Source organism: Numida meleagris, chromosome 13, assembly GCF_002078875.1.
Source record: "Numida meleagris isolate 19003 breed g44 Domestic line chromosome 13, NumMel1.0, whole genome shotgun sequence".
Taxonomy (NCBI): Eukaryota; Metazoa; Chordata; class Aves; order Galliformes; family Numididae; genus Numida; species Numida meleagris.
The window spans coordinates 7,566,222-7,583,799 of NC_034421.1; the positions used below are offsets into that span (position 1 = coordinate 7,566,222).

A 17,578-nucleotide genomic window follows, 5' to 3' on the forward strand; every position below is an offset into this window, starting at 1 on the left:
GGGGTCCGGCCACGCCCGCAGCGGAAGAAGGGCGGGGTCACGAGGTTCGCTTCGGGTCCGGCGCTGCGGGGTCCTCCCGTAAAGCTCGGCCTGGCATCGTCTGCCCGCGGTCCGTGTGGGGCTGCCGCGTGCTCTCGGGCGCTCGGCGCCCGGTGCGGGAGTTGCGGAGGCGGGGCGCTGCGGGACGGGACCGCTGGCGGAGGAAGAAGGGCTTTGTGGGCGGTGGAGGCGGATCCGAGCGGACTAGGTAGGGCGGCAGGTCCCCTTTGCTGCGTTGGGCGATGCGTCCGTGCGGGTGTCGGGCGGTGCACTCGGTGTGTGCCGGTTCCCCTCCGTACCCGTCCCGGGGCGGCGGTTCCGCGTTTCCGCTCTCGGCGCTGCCCGTGACGGCGGAGTTTGAGCCACTCGGAGAGGCCCTGCGGGTCCGCGCTGCGTGTAACCGCTGTTGGCATTCCTTCATGGATCACGGAGCTCTGCCCCGCCGGGCGTTCTAGCAGAGCGGTCTGTGCGGGCCCGGGCGCGGTGCCGCTCCCGTTGGGCTGAGCGGGCCGGGGCTGCGGGGGTCCCCGGGCTGCGCGCTGTCCCTCAGCGGCTTTCTGCGGACGCGTGTCCTGCGTTCGGGGAATTTGCCGCGGTGAACTTGCTCGGAAACAATGAATGTCCTTTTCCTGACACGCTGATTTCGTTCTTTAACAACTGTTCCCGGTACGGATGGATTGGAAGAGAGCTTAAGGCCAATTTGTGGTAGAGTCTCAAAACCGGATAGCAGAATCGATGGACCAGGGTGAGCTTCTCCAGGAGCTCAGCCCCAATTCCTTTCCTGCTGGAGTTTCCCTGGCTGTGTTCCATGATGAGTTTCTGCCGTGCTCGGTTTCATGGGCAAGTCTGAGTGATGTGTATGCGAAAGACTCCAGGGAACTAAACACGTGCATGAGTTGAGGTCCTGCTGACAGCCTGCGTGGATTCCCTGCCTGCCGAGGAGGGGCAGCGGGTTGGTTACCTCCCCCCACGCGGAGGCTGGGTGATGTTTTCATTGCTGCTGCTTGGGAAGCTGGCTGGGAAAGGTGGGTTCCTCTCACAGAGCGGTTGAGCTTGGCTGTGACCTCTCGGTTCCTCTGGTACTCCCCCCCCACCCCGCACTCTAGAGCAGGGTGCCCAGCCCCACGCCCCATGGGTTTGGAGGTCTCTGAAAGAGTGAAACTTCACGGCCTCTTGCAGTTCCTTCCCCTGAACTTAAAATCAGATTTACTTTGCTGTAAATTACAAGGGTGGCACCGCGTTCTGCTCCAAGCTGTTCTGACACTGTGCCCAGTTCTGGGCTCGCCACTTGAATCCCCAGAGGGATCTCTTAGAGAGAGGCTGGCAGAGTGCCATGGAGATGATGAGGGGCTCGAGCATCTCCCATACCGAGGAAGGGCTGGGAGACCTGGAGCTGTTCAGCCCAGGGAAGGGAAGGCTCATCGCTGTTTATAAACATCTAAGTGTGGGAATCAAGTCAGTGGGGGTGAGCTCCTTTCAGTGGTGAACAGCAATAGAACAAGAGGCAACGGGCACAAACTGGAACTCAAGAATTTGCGTACTAACACAAGGAAGAACTTTGCTGTCACAGTGACGGAGCACTGGCATGGGCAGCCCAGAGAGGTGGTGGAGGCTCTTTCTCTGGAGATGTTCGAGACCCACCTGGACGCCCAGCTGTGGAACCTGCTGTAGGGAACCTGCTTTAGCAGGAGGTCAAGCTCGATGATCTCCAGAGGTCCCTTCCAACTCCACAGCTCTGTGATTCTCCTCGGCATTCCTTTCAGGATGTCTTGACTCAGAGCTTTCCACAGCTTCTGCTGCTCTAAGCTGGAAGATCCCTGGAGCTGTCTTGGTGCTTCAGGTCCAGTTTTTCAAATTATGACCAAGCACTACGTTCATTATAGGTGATAAATGATGCATTGTTAACACCCCTTGTTTTCTTCTATTGTCTCGATAAGAAAATATATTGGAATACAGAAACCCCAGCTTAAATTAAATATCTGGGACCGCACATACACACTGTGCGTTGCCTTTGACGGTCACACTGCATGTACAAGAGCTGTTGTTTGCAGTTATGTTCCGGTAGCTCTGCCACTTTGTGTTGGTGTGTAGAAAACAATGAGATGAATTGGTTCATCAAAAACTTTCATCCCCTTGTTTTCGTATAAAAATATGAAAAGAACGTTGCTTTGTATTGTTGATCTCATGTTGGGTGGCAGTGACAGCCAACATATTAAACCAAAAGGAATAGGACAGGCTTTGCTTTAATAAGTTTTAAAATAGGGGGTGGTTCTGTCCAGTAGCAGCAAAGGTAAATTGAGCAGTCTTAGGTTGAAATGACCATTGTCAGTCTTTTGTGCATGAGTTACCCTTTGAGCACAAGTTTTGCAAATTATACCTGTAGGTTAAAGATTACCCTAATTTACTTAAAGGCCTATAGCAGAAATTACTGCTTTTCTAGATATTGAATGAAATCTATTCAGTCATATCTTTTTCTCCTTTTTTTTATTCCTTCTTCCTCAGCAGACAGGGACGATTGGATCTGCTGATCCCAGCATGGAAGCAAAGCCAACAGACAGAGCTGCTTCCAGCCCCAATACAAGTCTTTTATAGTTTCTGGGAAAGTCACTTAAGCCTCTTATACCTTATTTCCTCATATATATTGAGACTGGTAGGTTTGCTGTGTACTTGGTATTCTCTTTATGTGTCACGTATTTTATTAAGCTTGACATTTTTATGTCATTATCTGGCATAATCTTAAGAGCTAGCAGATGTTGAATTTTTGAATTTTGTCCCTTTGTGCTGGCTTTATGGTCTGTTTCATTACTGTTTCGTCAAAGCTGTGGATTAACTCCATTTTTGTCAACACACACCGAGCGTTTTTCATACATCTGTGTAAATGTAATTTTTTTTTTTTTGCTGCCATCTGTGGATTCATATATGTATATATGTGATACAGGATTCTTTGCCAGAGTTTTAAGGGTTTCTTATTAATTAACAATGGACTGGAAAGCAAACATGTCCTCTCATGAAAAGGAGAGGAAGAAAAAGAAAAGGAGAACGATGCCTTGTGCTGCAGTCATCTGCTCTTTATTTCTTCTCCCAAGCGGCAGAAAAACCATTTGTGTTCTTTTTCCAAAATGTTATTGCTGTACTTAGTTACATTTTCTGTTCCCAAATGTGAAAAGATCTGTTCTTGAGTAATAGCTTTCTTGCGTATTTATGGGAAACTTGCTTTTGAAGCTGGTCATCTTTTACTGGATGAGCAGTAATTGCTGCAGATAAGATCTCAAAACAGTTTCCATTCTGATGTTCTGTTTTCACTCAGTGTTCTTATCTCTGGACCTGTAAGAACGAAAGCTTCAGGAGCTTGTATTAAAGAGTGATCAATTACACATGTGGGAATAGGAGTAGTACTGTACCTCTTCTGATCGGCACTGCAAGTTGGGTTATGAATTGGTTATCTCAGGGCTGACTGGCATACCAAAGCAGTGATTCACTGTACAAGAAGTACTCACACTGTTAAATATGTTGAAGATATTAGCGTTCTGTTGGTATTGTCTCCCTTGTGTTTATTCTGGCTGACAGAAAGCGGCTGTGCTTCAGAATCCTCCCGGTTTTTGAGATGAGTTATTTGAGGGAATATGGCTTTGGTAGCATGCCTCAGGCTCCACGTTCTTACACGGATATGGCATCCACATGCATACTTGCAAAAGGTCATTAAATAATGCCTCGGCTAATTACTTAACAAGGTTATGCCACAGTGGGGTTTCCTAGTGCTTGGCGCACTTCTAGCTCATTTGTATTACCTTAATTCGCCTACACTTCTCGCAGAGCAGATTTTTGGGGGGATATGAATCCTAACATCTAGCAAAGCAGCAGAGAAGAACTGTGCCCTTACTTTAATTGGGACTGATATAAGCTTATAATATTGTAATCTTGTTGCAGAATCTCAGCACAGCTTGCCTTCCTGAGCGCAGCCAGTGAAAATGATGGCAAGATTCCCTGCACTGTGTACCCTGTGGTTCCTTCTCTCTTCATATGCAACAGTTGAAGGTACACCTATGAATGTTCTTAAATTATTATACTTAAGTTTTTCCAGCAACTTTTTCTTGTGACTAGGAATAACTAGCAGGCAACACTATTAACATTAAATAGTATAAAATCTCTAACCTCAAAAGCCAGAAATATCCATGTACTAAAATAAGTCTTAGATCTCTTTGTTTTATTGACCTTTTCCACATGGGCAAGAAAAAAATAGGAATTTGCAATAAGGAGAAACTGAGGTTTGGAAAGTCATCTCTCTGCTTCCCCGTTGCCTGATCTGTTCTGGGCACTGTGCTGCAAACAGGATGCTTGGCAGTGACCCAGCAACATCTCTGTAGAAATCTTGTAGGAGTCTCTTGTTTATTTCTATAGCTGCCACTGCTTGCCATGTGCACTAACCAGCAATAGACCTGCGGGGACCTATGGGGGAAAAAAGCAGGAGCATATAGATCTGCTGTCAGCAGGCATCTGTCGGTCTGTGTTCTCCAAAGTGTGCAGTTAGAAGACTGAGTTGGCTGGATTTAAACAGATTTGGAGGACATTGTCTGTCAGACATTGTGTACAGGCACAAGGCAGAGTACAAGGACAGCTGACTTGCCTGTGGGGTCTTCTGTGTTCTTCTCTACACCTTTTTTGGTCTGGCAAAATGTGTAGCTGCATTAAGTCTTAGTGCTGCTTGTTAGTTAATGGCTCTTTTATGAAGTTCTTAATAAAGAGAAGTTATAAAGTCACGTTTTTCTGGCAGTGCGCCTTTATTCATTGAAAAATGAGTCTTACGTTTTACTTTCTGTAGCTTTTAAGTTGTGTCACAGAAATCTACAGTTTTTTTGGGTGTGTGTGTGTGTGCTAGTTTTTTAAAGCCAACCAAAACAGTTAAAGTAAAAAATAGCCTGTTCAAAAAAAAAAAACAACAAAAAAAAAAAAACCAAGATTTCTTAGCCATTTTCTTATATGCAGTGAGTTCAGACACGCTCCTAATGCTGGGGGAATTTTTCAGTTTGAATTAATGAGAAGGATGAAGGTTTGTAAAGAACATATACTCTTGTCAGCTGATGTAGGTAGATTTGCTGTAAGTTACCTTCGTCAACGTTTAATTTCACAGGTGCCCACCCCCCTGGTTAATGATATGTTTTAAGTTCCTTTGTATTCCAGTTGAGGATTAAAAAAACGAAATCCAGTGTTTCAGTTCCCTTTTCTAACTGCATGAACTGAAAGCAAACTCTTTACGGAATGTGGATGCAAAAGAAACTTCCCAGAGATTAGGTGTGTTTTTTTTTTTAAAAAGAAACTTTGTACCAGAGATGAGGAAGGGGAAAAGGTCACAGGAAGAGAGTACAGAAAATAATTCAGAGTGCTGGGAATTCATGAGCACCGTGAAAGGCAAGATAAACTGCTGATCAGCTTAATGCAGCAGGAAGAGCTTCATTTAATTCAGGTGTTCTCAAAATGGTAATGTTTCAGTATGTGAATGATAAAATTTACCTTTAAATGGATTAGAATGTTAGTGTTTCTTTCAGAAGTCTATCTTAAAGTGAAAGTAAGGAAGACACAAACAGTAATAAAGGGCAGCACATTATAAACAGCAACAGGATAAATGGTAGTTCTTGTTTGAAATAAATGAGCTGTGTTAGTGTTGTAGTAGTGCAGATGCTGAGTCTTCAACTTGCTGCAGTTGGGATGATTTTTGCTTTTGTCTCACTGGTTCACTTGTTTGGTGTGTTTTGTTGTTTGTTTTCCTTTGGTTTTGTTTGTCTTTGAAGAGCCATGGACGTTTCAGAACAAAAGGGAGCAAACACCGTACTGCATGCAGGAAGGATACGAGTGATAGCTCTCATAGATTAGTTACGAGGGCAAGATATTTATCTTACGAAAAACACTTTCTAAATATCAAACAACAATGAAACCACAAACTGCAGCCAGCTCTAGGTTTATGCCAGTTGATGTATCAGACAACTTCTATCGTGATTTTCACTGACAATGTGAATAATTCTTTGGCAATGTTGTACGTCCTCATTTGCATAAGTGAGCCTCGTTAACATTTCTGAGCTCATTCAGGTGATCCAGGACTCCTCGTTAATGAAGTTTTATGGGAGGCTTTGTAGAAAGACAAGTGAAAGCGATGCGCGTGTGAAATGAGTGTGAGAGACCACATGCTGGTAGTGGTAAATGATTAAGTGTTTCTTTGAGTCGGATTTCTATTGAAGTACCACAGGATGCAGTGGTAAATCCTGTTGTTTGTGATGTACCAGTGCACCCCAAAGGGGAACTGACCATCGTATGTATTGCGTTTGCAGATACTGCACTGTATCAGAGTGTGCATAAGCTGCATCAGAAAATACGACATAAAGGGACCACAGAAAAAGAGAAACGTGGGAGGAATAGAATCAAATTAAGTACTTAGGAAAAGAAAAGCTTTTGCTTTGGAGGAATAATTTGAAACAGGCACCCACTGAGATAACTCCTGCAGTAGCTGGTGGGCCTTACAGGATGTGAATTGTTGGCAACTAATCATAAATTTGCAATGTAAATGACAAGAATGGAGAGTTAGTAATGTGCTAGGCCATGTGAGCAGGAATGTTTACATACTGCAGAGAAACCAAATCATGTATTTATATGGCCCTTGTGTAATTGTCAACAGAAAGCTTCTAGCAGTGTAAGTAAAGAAACTCCAAGAAAAAATACCAATTAAAAGAATCCTGAAAACCAACCAAAGATATTCTAAGTTTTAATGGGGAATTGAGGGAGAGAAGAGTTAGATCTGCAGTGAGGAACTGTTGAAGGGAGGCAGAAGGTATGAGCTTAGGAAGCTTACAATCTTTGTAGATAAAGCATGAATTCAGGTGTGTAGGCAGTGAGCTTGGTCTGACTATTACTTGGCTGCATTTTGTCTTTTGAATTTAATTATTTTTTTAATGTTTTTGCTTTGTTCAATTTACTCATCTGATTTTCATGCATCTCATTATGTGTTGCTTCTCCTTAGTTATGGCTACAGAACACGTACAGGAATTTGCATGCTTCTCTGACTATGCCAGAGAGCTGGTTTGTCACTGGAAGGTGCCTCCACAGCTGAACTGCTCCAAGGAATTCCTGCTCTACTACGAGGTGGAGCTTCTTGCTCTCAGGTGAGTGCTTAATAAGATTTTCCTTCATTGTCATTGGAACTTTATGTATTCTATAGCCATTACTAGCTTTGATTCCATCCCTCTGCCATGGGTGCCTGGGACAAGATGTAGTCAGGGCTGACCTCATTGCCGGGAGGAAGATGTGTTCTGGAATTAACATTATGCTCTGTTCAGTGGACTACTCTTCTGCAGACCTCCCTGCATTCTTGGCACAGAGTATTTGTCAAGTAGTGCTTGTAGAAGTGGTAGTGGTCTCATAAGTGTACTGAACCTTCATTTCATGAGAAACCATGCATGATTTACGAGGCTGTAGCATGCAGTACAACTCATTGTTCACAGACTGTTTGCTGCCTTCTGCAGCAGGGGCTGTATTCTTGCCTTCTCCTACAGAGGAAGACAAGTCTGAGCCTTCCTGTTCCTCTCCATATGATTTCTCCAGAGAGACTTCCAAGTAACCTTGCTGTGTACACTGCAATAAAACTGTTCCCATAATAGGAGGGCATGAGTCCATTCCTTCAGAGGTGGAGTATGTGATGAAGGTTGCTTTTAGGGTTAACTTTTCTTATCTAGATTCTTAGCTTTTCATTAGTGGAACACCAAGGGGTGTCTGGGGAGGATGGAGGTTTGGAAGTTGTGAGGACTTAGCTTTGTTTTGGATTTGTTTGGACTAAACATTTCTACAAACTGCATTTCTACAAAGCTTGCTTGTATCAGATTTGACTGGCTCCACACACTGGGAAGCTTGATGCCAACACTTTCAAGAAATAGCAGGCCATGCTGTGTAAACACTCGTATCGTTTTCTACCTGTTTTTCAGAAATGTGTGCCTCCCTGAGGATGGAAAAGAGAGTTTCACATGCACTTGCACAATATATTCTGATTATTTTGTATCAGGCCTCAACTATATTCTAGCTCTACAGTTCAATGGGACCAGTGTGTGGAATTCCACTGTTAGACCAGCCAAAGTTGGTAAGAAACTGTTTATTTTGTCACCAGGACATCTAGTTTCAGGCTTTGCAATCCTAGCTAACTCCTTGTTAGTGCTACCAGAAGAGTTTTCCTTAATAGATGTGGAAAACGTGAAATTTGTAATGCTGGCTTAAATGAGAAGTCCATTTGGCTTAGAAACCTGATTCTGAGTAGATTCTTAAGGGAAGAATACAAGTAATGGGGCAAGCAGAATGGTTCTCCCGCTAGCTTTACCCTCTCAGCTGCCAGCCATCCACAATTTGGGGGCTTACATGTGTATTTAGAGAATTTCACTTGTTGCTGTAGAATTCAAGGATGAAGAGGAAGGCACTACTTCCAGTTTCTAGAATGCTAAGCTATCCCTACTGAAATTCTTCCATTCCTGTCTCTGTCATCTTCTGATGATTAAAAAGTTAATGACCCTGCTCTTTCACAGGACAAAGCATAGATACAGTTCCTATTTCTCTGTCAGCACCTGGTTTGTTTAAGCCAATATGTGTTTGTAACACTGTCACCTCAAACACTCAGAAGTCATTCACATGCCTTGGGCAGACGTTCATCTACAGTGATGGTCTGATTTTTTTCCTACCTGATGTCACTGTGACTCACCAGCAGAATAAGCAGGAGCCTGCATCAGTTTCTAAGACACAGGTAGCCAGGACTGTCTGACTGCAAAGTGGTGAGAAGTTGTATGCCCACCATATGGCACAGCATGTTATTGTGAGGGTGCGGGTTGTCACCGTTTCCTCAGATTGGAAGCTGCATTCAGTGCAGCAAAAGTAGAATTTGAAGTTTCTTCAGCCAGCCTGAATTTTCAGTGCTTGTTGATGAATACCTCACAGTTGTGCTGTTTTGGCCTCTGTATCCTTGCACTAGAGCTTAGTGAAAAGGGCTGAAATGCATCAACTCAGACATTTTGGCCTCTGGTGAATGTTTTTTGTCTCTGCTTCTTTCCACCAGCACTTCTACATTGTCATGTTCCCCTTAATTGTATTTTTTTTTTTTAAACTTACAGTTAAGCCAAGGGCTCCCAAAAATCTTGCCGTTGAGAAATCTGAGAATGGTAATTTCAATCTGAGCTGGGAGGAGAGCTACACTGATTCATCTGTACTTTTTGGACAGTCAGTCATCTATGAAGTAAAATACTGGAGCAAGCAGCGCCCAGGACAGGTAAGAGACAGCTCGTCTCATTTTCTATCGCTGGAGCTTCAAGGTCCAAAAGTCTTGAAGGACTTTGAAACCATTTCATGAACAATGGTGTAAGGGCCAGCGAGGGCAAGCCCCACACTGTTTCTGAGCACATACTTTGTGTTGGTCTCATTCCCAAGTCAGTTCAGACAGGGCCTTAAAGGACTGGAACTTTCCTGACTACTGCCCCAAAGGGACCAGCTGCTCACAGGGAGACAGGGTGGAGACTGGAAAATACAATGCTTCTGTTACCTGACTTCGGGAAGCTGGAGGCAGTTTGTGACACTGGTGCACTTGAGACATTTCAAACACCCTTCTGATCTCTGCAGCATTGTAGGGCAGGGCTTATTCTGCGAGGGGAAGAACGTGTGTGGTGGCATGTCAAAAATATGACCCCTTCATGACAGCACAATAGCACATAGCGAATAATGTGTGCAGTCATTCACTTGCTCGTTTATGAAAGGTCACAGAAATGTATAACACAGTTGGTATCTAATTACTGTCACAAGCCCTACTCCCCATAAAGAAATCAGTGACCTCTTACTTTATAACCTTCTTTTCAGGTTTCTGTGGTCCCAGTTAGCTACCAGACAAGAAGCTTTGAAATTACTGCAAGCTTCTTGCAGAGAGGCTATGATTACACTGCAAGTGTACGGTGTAAGTATGTAGAATACCCAGCCTACTGGAGTGACTGGAGTGATGGAGTTGAGTTTCACTATGGTAAGTATTATAACTAATCACAGCTTGGTATAAGAAGAGATATTTAAACTTAAATAAATAAAAGCAAGTGGGTATAAATGAGCAAGAGACAACTGAGTGGAAAATTAAGCAATACTTCCATCATTAGAGGGGTGAGGCTCTAAAAATAGTATTTCCGAAGAGCAGCAGAGAAGGCAAGAAGCACAGCTGCACTACAGTTCCGTTCCAGGGACTACACGATGGGTTTGTTTCTGAGGGCTGACAAATGGCTTCACAATACACGTGGCTGTCCCAGTTCCTAAATCACTGATGGTAGGAAACTGAGGTATCTGCGTTGACCTTTAGATGTGACACACGCCACTGGCACTGGTAGCTGTGTACGTTCTGTTGTTTATCTGCAAAGGCTTTGCTTTACATCCTTTAAAGTAGTGTTATTTTGGTGTTGGATTAGGTATTGTTAGTACATGTATATGCACATGCATATGTAAATATACCTATTTATTTAATAGATCATCAAGTAACATCTGAAGACATCCTGCAGATGGCTGTTCCTGTATCTTGCATCCTGATCATGGCAGTAGCTGTAATTTGTTATTTCTGTTTTGCCAAGTAAGTGTCATACTGTTCGTGGGCTTTAGAGACAAACACTTCACACAGATATCAGTATTGCAGTTGCTTAGCTGAATGTCTAGTAATACAGGAATCTAATGATTTTTCCTTAGCACCTTTATCTCAAATTCTGTGTGCAAACATCTTTTAAACATGAATCTGCTGCACTCTGTCATTTTCTGAAAAGACTGAGTGTTTTCTACTAATCTCACTAGAATGGGCTTGTTACAGCATTAAAATAGGCTGTAGCTATGGGTCTTTTAGTTTTGAATCTCAGTCTTTGCTGGAGTTCCAGTAATGATGGCTGAATACGTGTATTTCTTTTTACATTTTTAGTGGCAATATGAAAGTGGGATCCTGTCTGTTTCACATGTCATTTTAAGGGTGATTGGAAGAACTTGTGACTGTGGTTGTGTAGAGCAGTCATACACAAAACATAAAGTTAGTGCAAATATGTTTATGAAAAGCAGCATTTGGAGATGCAGAGAACAAGTACTTCCCTCTTCTGCTCTAGGAAGTGTATGCTGATCAAGCCAAAATTCAGTTAAAGCAAACAATTTTCATTCTTGTCTTGCAGAGTGAAGAAAGAATGGTGGGATCAAATCCCAAACCCAGCAAAGAGCCATTTGGTTGTAAAAAATGTCAAGGTAATATAAGATCTTTGCAAAATATACCTTTTCCTGATCACCAGAAATGGAATACGAAATATGTGCTCTTGGCTGGCTAGTGTGGGAAATACTAAAAACATTTTGGGTGTCCTAAAATTTCTCTCTGTTTTACTAGTTTTCAGTCTTGAGCTACATTGATGAAATGAAGTTCCCTTTCTATGATTCGAAGCAGAGTCACATGGAAAAGCAAACGTAAGTAAGATAAATGGAATGAAGTGACAACCTCTGCTTTACAGCATAAAATATTTTCCTATTACATAAACATTCTGTCCTTTCCTTTTTTGTTTCAAAAAACAGAAGCTGCAAGAACTGTCTGGCTCAGAGTTTGTCAAGCCAAAACTTCAAGGAAAAAGATAACATCAGTAACATTGAGAAATCTTGCAGTTGCTGCAACAAGCCTGGAGAGTGGTTTCCAAAAGGCATTAATGCAGTTTTAACCCCTGAGACTGTTCTTGTTGAAGAGTCTGTAGAAATCTGTGAGTGTTTAACAGACATTGAGGCGGAGAGCCAGGAAAAGACCAGCGACCAGATCGCCGTATTTGGGTCTTGTGAGTGCAGTGTCAGCCCTCTCAGAGAGCACACTGAGCACAATGATGCACTAGCTAACATGTTCATGGAGCTCTTGGCAGATGAAAAAGGCATGCAAGATGATAAAGAGCCAGGCATTATTACAAGTGAAAATAAAACCTTCCAGAAACTTGAGTCAGAAAATCCTTCTCAAAAAAATCCAAAAGTAAGTGCAGTCCAGAGTCAGCAGTCACAGTCAGCTTCTCATTTCACGGAAGCCTCTCAGGATGAGTACAATTGCAGTACAACCAGCAAGAAGTCAGCACAATCAGAAGAATCCTTTGAATCTGGCTATCGGAGCTCCAGCACAAATTCTGCTTCTCTGGATGCAAGAGATAGTCCCTGTATGCTTCAACAAAGCCTTTTGCCATGCAGTTCTGAAAGTCAGCATGACTCATCTGTGCTTATTTGGGAATCTCTAAATAAACCAGCCTTTGAAGGAATAAGCAGCCCTGCATACAAGAGCTTTGATACCCTCATATCTCCACCTGTGGAGCCCTGTAGCTCTGCATACAAGAGCTTTGATGCCATAATGTCTCCATCTGCGGAGCCTTGTGGCTCTGCATACAAGAGCTTGGACACCCTTATGTGTCCATCTGTGGAGCCCTGTGGGTCTGCATACAAGAGCTTTGATGCCTTAGTGTCTCCATCTGTGGAGCCCTGTGGCTCTGCATACAAGAGCTTGGACACCCCTGTGTCTCCATCTGTGGAGTCCTGTGGCTCTGCATACAAGAGCTTTGATGCCCTAATGTCTCAGTCTGTGGCTAACAGTAGCTTGAATATGCATTTTGAAAATATGTGCTCCTTACCATCTTTAACCCCGTCTTCAGAGACACATGCAAACGATGGAGTTTCAGCTTTCCTACCAGAGGAGGAAATTCATAAGCAAGCAACGTATCAAAATCTTCAAAAGGAAGGCAGCGTGCTTTCTTGCCCTGCTGGACTTCAGCCATCTGGTTATAAACCTTTTGATGCTGCAGTTAAATGTAGTGGGGCGCAATTTGACAATAGCAGCGAGGTTATCTCAGAGTCACTGTGCGAACCCTTAGTTCATCTTCTGTACAACAGCCTGAGAGAAACACCTCCAGGTAACATAATCTGTGAACCTGACCAGCAGACAGATGGCCATGTGTGTTTGATTGCACAGGACTTCCATTCTGGCATTGCCCCAGGTGTAGGCTCTAGTGAGAAAGTCACACACAGTAGTAGTGATGACAGCCTTTCGATTGTCAGCTCTAATGAGCTGTTAAGCGATAATGGAGATGAAAACACCAGCAGAGACAAACAGCTGTCTCATTTCTTAGAGCTGAACTGTCAAGATTTTAATGGAGAGAGAACTATAAAGGAAACAAAACATAATGACTTTAACTGTTGTGAAGGAGTGGAAGGGAGCAGCAGTAACAGAATAAATCCTGACTTCCAGCGTGCCCCACACAACCATTTGAGGAAGTTTGGAAATGCAGAGGAAAAAAAAGGGGTGGCAAACAGAAGGTGTAGCTCAGCTAACGTACCTGAAGAAGCACCGGACAGCATTGTGCTAGCCTTAAAAACTGCGGAAGAGCCCCTGGAGCTCTTGGTCTCAGACGAGTTGTCAGCTCCTCTTTGTGCAGATAACCCTCATCCTTCTGATTCTCACACCACTTGCACTGGGAGTTCCGGTCTGGCACCTGCAGTTAAAAAAAGCCCATCAGAACTATTAAGGGAAAACAACAAGAAGAACGAGAAAAAAGTTAAACTTCTACAAGCTCTTGCCCAGGAGGACAGCTGTTACATGAAGGTCGCCTAGCCATGTTTCCCAAGACAACCAAAACCACCTTTGGAAATGAACTGCAAGGCAAATTAAATTGTGCTTTATTATTCTAGTCGTGCCTCCAGTGAGGGCTGCTGCAGTTCAGACATGGATTCACTGGGTTGTAACGCTCATGCCTGCTGCTGGACAATCAGCTGGTACATGAGGCAGACCCTTGGGTACAGAAGGGGCTAGCACCTAACAAAAGGAGCTACTGTACTCTCAGGGAGGCGAAGCCAGAGCGGAACTTTCTCTGGTTGTGATCTTTCTCTGAAAGTGAGCAGGAGCTGCATCAAGTTGGAGTTCTTGTTCAGCACAGCTCCTGTGGTTGTTGCTCTGGTTCTGTGTGTTGCTTGGAAGGCACAAGAGATGACATGGACGGTGCTGATGCACCTGGAGGTGAGATAGAATCATAGAATGGTCTGGGTTGGAAGGGAGCTTTAAGAGGAAGTGACTGATTTGCACTGATGGCATCGCACCTTCAAATATTTCTTTACTGGGGGTGTCCCGTGTACCTGGCACCAGAATGTGGTATGTTTCTATATTTGCTCAATCAAGATCTGAAATAAAGATTACTGTTATTTGGTCTTAAGAAATTACTTTTATTGATGTTCGGTTTCTTACTTTAGAAGTGAACAGATATTTCACACTTACACCGTTGTAAATGGAATCAGATATTTCTAAATTGTTTTCTCTGAAAGTTTACTGGTTTATGGTCAGACTGCGTAAGTTCATGATTGTTCCTTGGCTTCTTGTTTTTGTCCAGTCACAGTGGAAACTGTGCCTGCAGCTTTTAAGCTCTTGTTGGATAATTGTTCCAGAAGTTATACTCATGACTCTGTATTGTTCTAGGGCATTATCGTGTATGTTGATGTTGTAAATTCCACCTTAGTACGTTGGCAGTGGCCCAAAGTAATTAAGACAATTATTTTATTTGCGTAAAAGTACATATGTACTCATTAATTAGAAAACTCTGTTGGCATTGCCATTCATAAAGAAGGAAAGAGAACAGATCTGTGACTGCTGCACAGAAACTCATTTACTGCATTTTGTAAGATTTGTGTCCAGCAATTCTTCAAATTCCAGGCTGGCTCGGCAGCAGAGGTGTTTATGCATCAATTTTGCAGCAGTAAAAAGTGGTATATAAGCCCGGGAAGGAGACTCAGAGTGAAGTGTCTGTATTTGCATGTGACAATTAACACGTGTGGTTTAGCCAACTAAAGTGCTGATGAGCATGGTAGTAATTTTTTTTAATTGAAAATATGAGGATGAATTTTATTTTGATATGGATGATCTTCAATCCTCAGAAATGCTCTTTGTGAAGGCAGGCAGTGCTGAAGTGGGAAGTCTGTGGAGCACAAAGGTGAAGAGGCCTTCCAGGACTCTAAGCAAATTCATTAAAATGGCGGGGCAGGGACGTGCACGAAGGCCATGGTCTGTTTCATGATTAAGCTGACTCACTTCCTGAAATCCTAACAAAAAGATTAAGCAAACCCCCCATTATTGCAGCTACCCAGAATGGATTACTCACTGTTTGCAGTAGTAGTACAGGGCTGTGAATGGAGGCACAGTGCTGCTTTCTTCCCCTTCTGTCTCTGCTCTCACCCACATGCTCTTGGGGGAGCATAGGGATGCCTGCACTTGGCTGGAGCAGCCAAGAGAGCTCTGCTCAGACTAGGATTGCAAGGCTGTTTACTGCAGCAGTTCCTCTGCTGAGCCCCAGCTTCGTTCTCACTTTCTATTTTTAACTTATTTATATTTTCCCAACATAGCTGCATGCTCCTGTCTGCTCGTTTCCATTGGAAGATGTTGTGTTCTTGAGTATTCAACATCAGCCCTTCCTTCAAGATTTCTCTGGTGAAATCAAACTGCAGCTCTTTGGGAAGGAGCAGCCCTGTTCTCACGCCTTGGCAGAATCCAGGACTGGTGTTTAAACACCAGGACTGTGTGCAGCTGGCCTGCCCGCCCCTGTGCTATGGGGCGTAGCATGTATGTGACTCAAGTGTGATCTCAGCGTTCCATCTCCCACTTCCTCTGCTTCTGCAATCTAGAGCTATTGCTATAGGCTGCCAAATCACGGCTGTGCTTCAAATGGCAAGTTTGAGGCTTAAGATTAAGGTCTGCTGGGAGGGTGTGAGAGTTCTGACTTTTAGGACTGGCAGAATGTGTATTGGCCTGAACCACACCACCTGGGAGCTGGTCCCTGTTTGGGAGGGTGAGGAGCTTCAAACCTGAAGGATGAGACCCTCCAACCATGGCCTTTTTACCTAGTAGATTACCAGGACAGAGAACTGCCTCTTGCAGTTGAGCGTCTTTTCAGTGTTTCTCAGTTTGTTTTGTAAGACTGAAGTGCAAATGGAGGCTTTTGCTGACTTTCAGCCAAGCTCTCAGGCCGTGCATTACTAACTCACAGTTGTTCCACCTCTATGTCATCCTTACCTGTCTGCACACCCAGTGTTAGCAACCTGACTCATTGTCCTGAGTGGGTAAAACGAGTTCCTAAGGAAAGCAGATGTATTCCCAGTTCAGGAGGAACTCGTTCTGATATGCTGTTTTTCCTCTGCAGAGAATGTTAACGTGGTTTTGTTTTTTTTCCTTCTTTCTAAACATCTTTTAGCATCTTAGGAATAAGCACCTGAACTGAGCAGTTGCATTCAAATTCCTCTCAGCCACAAGTGTTGTCATTGGAAAACACAATAACCTCAAGAGGAGGGTGCGAGAAATATGGGATTCCACAGACCTGTGAAACGAGTTAACCCAGGGCAGGGGCGTGTTGTGAGCTTTTGTAAGAGCTTGTGGCATCAACCTGTGTTGTTCAAGCAGGGTGCAAGGACATCCAAGTGCTTATCCCTTAGTGGACGGCGACTGAGAGGATGGTTTGCTTTCTCCAAACCATGTCTTTCCTGTAGGAAACTCCTTTAGCATGACCTTTGCTGTTTGTGCTCTGACAGAGGTGCTTCCTTCCAATGTGTGTAAATTTGCATGCAGATGCTTTCCCATAGAACAGGTGGTTTGGGCTAATTCTCGAGGGCACTGTGCCCATGCAGTGCAAGTGTGTGTGTGTGTATGTGTGCACACACAGATCACTTCCCCACCTCTGCAGACTGAGTACAGGCTCTGCCCCAGCATCCCACATGGCGATGTATCACAATCACATTATCGTGCATTTCATCTGTTTTTCCCCATGCTATGACCGAAGCAGCCATCTCATGCTGTGAGATTTTCACCATTTGCAGCCAGTGCACACAGCCTTCAAGGCCTTGTCCGAGCTGTGATGGCAGTCAGGAGCGAAACCCCAGCTCAGAACCATCTTGCTGGCAGAGGAATGGGGCTGATGCACCAGTCGAGTTCTCAGCTGCAGCACTGTTGTCCTTACTGGTATCTCAAAGCAGATTGCTCCGAAAGACAGCAAACAGGCAAGTAAAGGAGAATGCACCTCCCAGGCGCCTGGCTTAAAGCTTGCTGAATTGCTATACCTCAGTGTGTCGTCCTAGAGCTCCTAATGACAGCCAGCGTCAGCATCAGTGGTTTGCAGAGTCTCACCTGTTCTTGGACAAGATGAGGATGCAGTGGTGAGAGGAAATTTGCATCTCTACTGTGCTCTGGCCAAAATCTTTGCACTGTTTCTCCCTTGGCCAGTCTTACTTCAGTCCTGTCCATTCTCTGGCTTTCTACAACACAAAATTTCCACACGCCCTTATTCCACCTCACCAGCAAGACTTTAAGATAAAAGAAAAATGACTGCAGCTTTGTAACAAACAGTGCAGGGAACTGCTTGCTGTGGCACGGTTAGCTGCCCATTGATCAGATATTAGACTCCCCCCAGTCCATGGGGTGTGACAAGTCTCCTAAGGAGCTCCTTCCCTGATTCAGTGATGGATCAGCTGCTCCCGTGGTCCTATC

General features: G+C 44.2%; 1 protein-coding gene across 4 annotated transcripts; it reads left to right on the forward strand.

Annotated features, from left to right (window-relative positions):
* On the forward strand, positions 18 to 14,274 carry IL4R (interleukin 4 receptor). Of its 4 annotated transcripts, XM_021411000.1 has the most exons (12): positions 18 to 247; positions 724 to 1,064; positions 2,545 to 2,689; positions 3,967 to 4,074; positions 7,046 to 7,187; positions 8,004 to 8,155; positions 9,171 to 9,325; positions 9,907 to 10,063; positions 10,552 to 10,651; positions 11,229 to 11,298; positions 11,435 to 11,511; positions 11,617 to 14,274. In XM_021411000.1, the coding sequence occupies exons 4-12, from the start codon at positions 4,008 to 4,010 to the stop codon at positions 13,670 to 13,672; spliced, it is 2,976 nt and encodes a 991-aa protein (XP_021266675.1). In that variant the 5' UTR covers positions 18 to 247; positions 724 to 1,064; positions 2,545 to 2,689; positions 3,967 to 4,007; the 3' UTR covers positions 13,673 to 14,274. The 4 variants fall into 4 exon arrangements, with proteins under 4 accessions (XP_021266675.1, XP_021266677.1, XP_021266676.1 ...); XM_021411002.1 differs by lacking the exon at positions 724 to 1,064 and having other exon boundaries at positions 2,542 to 2,689; XM_021411001.1 differs by lacking the exon at positions 724 to 1,064.